Raw genomic sequence first — 4,322 nt, 5'->3', positions numbered from 1 at the left:
AATAGCACTGTGGAAATTATACCAGGTTGTTTTCATCTGTGCAGTATTTATTTGCATTTTACACTTCAGGAACAGGCACGGAGAACTGTAACTGACACCTTGTAAAAAAGTTTCAAACGACGTCATTCGTTTCATCGTAGATTGCAGTGATATAGGTTATGATTTCTCTGCTGGTGTCAAAGTGTTGCTTTTGGCAGTGCCTGAAGACCACATGGCATTGCTGTCGTCTCCGCGCCTGCTATTTCCAGTACTTGATACAAGCGAACACAACGGAGTTCGCCGTTGCAACCACATTACACCACCCAACGGAAGACAACGCGGCATTAATGACGAAAAACGTCCTCAGTACAGAGAGCTCCCGGACTAAAATGAGCGACGGTTCGTTTAAAATGCGTAAATACATTATTACCAACTTGTGATGGTATGTTTTGTCTCGCTGAGTTGGGACTTCGTGTGAGAATTTGAAAAGATGTCTCGGTAGACCAGAGGACTGTAGCGCCACATGGGAACGCACTTTCATTGAAACTTCTCCATAGTCGCTCAATGGAGTCTTTTATTCAGCCGAATCGTGGCGGGCGGCCACGGGGCGTCTCAGATCCTCAGTGCAATGTGCACCCGTACCACTGTGCATCGTGGGCAGAGGGTTCCAGTGGCGTTTGTATTTGAATTTCTCTGAGAGCCCCTTTGAGCGGCAAGGACGCAGCTGCGACAAGGTCCCACCATCGATAGAGTGCTGCTGTCTGCGGTGATGCGCCAAGAGATCCCCTCGGCTGAAGCGCTGACCGCATTCGGGGCACTGGTACGGTTTCTCCCCCGAGTGCCTCAGCATGTGCCTGGAAAGATTCCACTGCTGTGTGAAGCCCGTGTTGCACACCTGGCATACGAAGGGCCGCTCGCCCGTGTGGGTTAGCTCGTGTCTGGTGACATGGCCTCTGGGTGGGAAAAAGACGCATGAGAGAAGACGGGTGGCGCACAGTAATCACGATAAGCTTGTTGACGGCTCACAGAAAGAAAAGTAATATAATAAATACCTTTAGCATAGCATGTACAGTGCTACCGTGACTGGAGTACCGGGTGCCCACTTACCGTGGGGAAGCACTTGCCGATTGCACCCAATACTGAAGGTGTGCGCCCTTCTGCTAGATACATGGTGCCATCTGGTGCAGCCGAGGCGACAGGCGCAAGCGCATCTCCCGCGCGGGCTCCCGGTACTCAGGTAACGATAACATGATACACGGTATGCTAAAGGTCATTGAATCATATAAACAACAACTGAGGTCGCTATTGTGAAGGTCGTTTATTCATGGCTGTGGAAAACAGCGTGTTGGCAACAACAGGCGCAACGGACCATACGATAAACCAGTTTAACGAAGCTTGTATTAACGCTTAGACTTCATACCTTTCTTGTAATTAGGCTTCCGAAAAAAGAAAACGTGAAGTACACTCATTAGGCTTATGTCATACATGACTTGGAGGTTGCACACTCCCTTGGTGGTTGCACACTTCCGTTGACTTTGATTGCTCGTGCGACTTTGTGCCTCTCCGCAGTGATGTGAACCGCTTACATGACCCATTGGTTGTTTACATGAACCCGACGAAAGTCGAGTCGATTAGGCTGTCGGGCTGAAAAGACGCTGTCGGGCTGATATAAACGCCAGGAATTCGAGTTAAGCGACCGTCTAGTCGAGCTTGGCCATGCCGACTACCGAGGGTGGGTTGACCAGCAGCTCCCTCAACAAATTACGCTTAAGTCTTTTATGCCTGTGAAAATCATTTTCTGCAGGGGACAACAGAAGCTGGTGTTGGTTCACTACTCGTGCGGTCGCGCCTGACAGGGTGCACCGGGAGTGTAAAAACTGGAAAATTGGTTTTTGGAGACCGGAAATGGCGCAGTATCTGTCCCACATCTCGGCGGACATCAGAACTGCGCGCCGTAAGAGAAAGGTTAATGGAGGGACTGAACGAAGACAGGAATAAATAGGTGCCGTAGTGGAGGGCTCCAAAATAATTTCGACCAGCGGAGGATCTTTAACACGCACTGAGATCGCAGAGCACAATGGTACCTTTGCGTTTCGCTTCTATTGAAGACGCTGCCGCCGCGATCGGGTTCGATGGAGGTGAAACGAAAAGGCACCTGTGTGCTGTGCGATGTCAGTGCACGTAAAGGTCACCAGGTGGTCGAAATTATCCCGAAGCCCGACTGACTACTACCGAAATCATGTAGACAGTCATCCAGTTGGGTTGACCAAACTCCACTCGACCCCTGACTCGACCCACCACTGTCGCATTACGTAAACAAGTCTACAGACTGGAGGAAAAAAAATCGATGACGCTTAAGCTTCGCCTTTAAGAGCAGGACGCGACTGCGTGTTGCAGCATTGGCAACTAATCCACGCCCATACAAAAATGTCTATGGCCGGCTATAGAATTTTGGCCGAAAAAGCTATAGACCTTTCCTATTTCTGTCTATACCTGTCTATACAGGCTGATATATTTTTCTATAGAGAGCTTAAGACAATTGTATGGTTCCAAAGCTATAGCTTTAGTGGCACAGATTTTTCAATAGCTGTCAATAAGCACCTCTGTGAATGCTTATAGGCGTTCATAAAAGGCCTTAGACGGACATAGATTTTTCCTTAGACGCCCATAGGACTTTTTGTATGGGCGGAACGCCATCGTCTTATGGTGCGACCCCTTACCCGGACAACTTAAGGAAAGGAAACATATCTTGGTGGACACCCGAACCGTGCCGTAAGAGAAGGAAAATGAAAAAAAAATTAAGAAAACGAAAGGACGCCTGTATCACATATCTCGGTGGGCAACCTAACCGGGCCAGAAGGGAATTAGGTTAAAATGAAAATTGGTTTTAAGGTGAGGAAATAATAATAATAATTAGTTTTTGGGGAAAGGAAATGGCGCAGTATCTGTCGCATGTACCGTTGGATACCTGAAACGCGCCGTAAGGGAAGGAATAAATGAGATACTGAAAGAAGAAAGGAAGAAAGAGGTGCCGTAGTTGTGGGCTCCGGAATAATTTCGACCACCTGGGGATCTTCAACATGCACTGACATCGAACAGCTCACGGGCGCCTTAGCTTTTTGGCTCCACAAACACGCAGCCGCCGCGGTCGGGTTCGAACCCGGAGGAAATCACGCCTGTATCACAATTCTCGCTGGGCACCCGTATCGCGCCGTAAGGAAAGGAAAATTCCTTACCTTACGCTGCGGTTCTGGCGTCCATCGAGATGGGCCATTTTTCGCTCTCCGCCAAAGATGCCGACGACAGCGGCTTTTCTGCGACACGAGCTCTTCAACGCTGTCGCGTTAAAACCGGTTTGGCTATTGCTCCGCCGCCGCAATATGAAATCTGGTGTGACATCTTCATACTGAAGGAAGACGCATGTTTGGTCGCGGATTGCCACGCCATACCATGGTACTCTGCTGTAACTGCGCGTTTCTCTCGAATTAACGGACTACCAAATCATCGTCAATTTTCTTCTTAGTTAAGCAAGCAAAAAAACTTCAATACACTTGGAATTGCGGATGTATTTATATGAAGACTCGCAATAAAAGAGCAGAGTTCGGTAAAAGTGTGGCTTACATTGAATCACTGGAGAAGTCGCAGTAGGCGCAGCGATGCCTTCCCTCTGGCCTCGGCGGGTGCACTCTAGACCGGTGCACGTGCAGGAGGTTTTTCGTGGGGAACAGGGCGCCGCACGTCTCGCACCAGAACATCATTGCTGAAGCGAGTGATCTGTTTCCATCCTCCGAGGCCAAGGCAACCTGAGAACGAGCATCTTGAGTGCTAGGAGTATTCTGCGCTTCCATCACGCGTTCACTTTTAATCTTCAGGCGCACAGAAAAAACTACCTAACACGCGAACACACACAACTCCTGGATGGGTAGGAGAGTAAAACCTGCAAACGCTACTTTCGCGGCCTTTTTATAGGCGCGGGCGAGAGGGAGGAGGTTGCACCAATTGCCAAACAACGCTGCCTGAAACGCGAGCGGCTTGAAACGGTGGCTCGGCAGTTAGCGCGCTGGGCTACTGCTCCGCAATTCCTTGGCTCGAACCCGACCACGGCGGCTGCGTTTTTGTCAGCCTGTCAGCCTGCCAGCCAATTCGGCTCGTCGCACACTTCAGCCGTATGCCGTATGCCTTGGCCGACGAAGGACCTTGAACCGCCGTTGCCTAGCAACGATGCAGGCGCGCTCCAACAGATGGCGCCGCCGTCGATGCCGCTGCCGTCATCGCTCGTTCTGTTGTGCTAGAGGGAGAGGAGGCGTTGCCTTGCAGGGGGTGGCTATATATATATATATATA

The 4,322-nt window shown here is 50.0% G+C and overlaps 1 protein-coding gene across 1 annotated transcript; it reads right to left on the bottom strand.

The window, feature by feature from the left end:
- Window positions 1-284: 284 nt before the first annotated feature.
- On the bottom strand, window positions 285-3,891 carry LOC144105430 (uncharacterized). Its single transcript, XM_077638544.1, has 2 exons — window positions 3,601-3,891; window positions 285-932 (listed from the first exon to the last, which is right to left on the bottom strand). The coding sequence occupies exons 1-2, from the start codon at window positions 3,825-3,827 to the stop codon at window positions 554-556; spliced, it is 606 nt and encodes a 201-aa protein (XP_077494670.1). The 5' UTR covers window positions 3,828-3,891; the 3' UTR covers window positions 285-553.
- Window positions 3,892-4,322: the final 431 nt, after the last annotated feature.

The sequence above is a fragment of the Amblyomma americanum genome, chromosome 9 (genome assembly GCF_052857255.1).
Source record: "Amblyomma americanum isolate KBUSLIRL-KWMA chromosome 9, ASM5285725v1, whole genome shotgun sequence".
Classification (NCBI taxonomy): domain Eukaryota; kingdom Metazoa; phylum Arthropoda; class Arachnida; order Ixodida; family Ixodidae; genus Amblyomma; species Amblyomma americanum.
The sequence above is the reverse complement of the archived record's forward strand: the minus strand, read 5'-3'. Positions and strand labels throughout refer to the sequence as shown.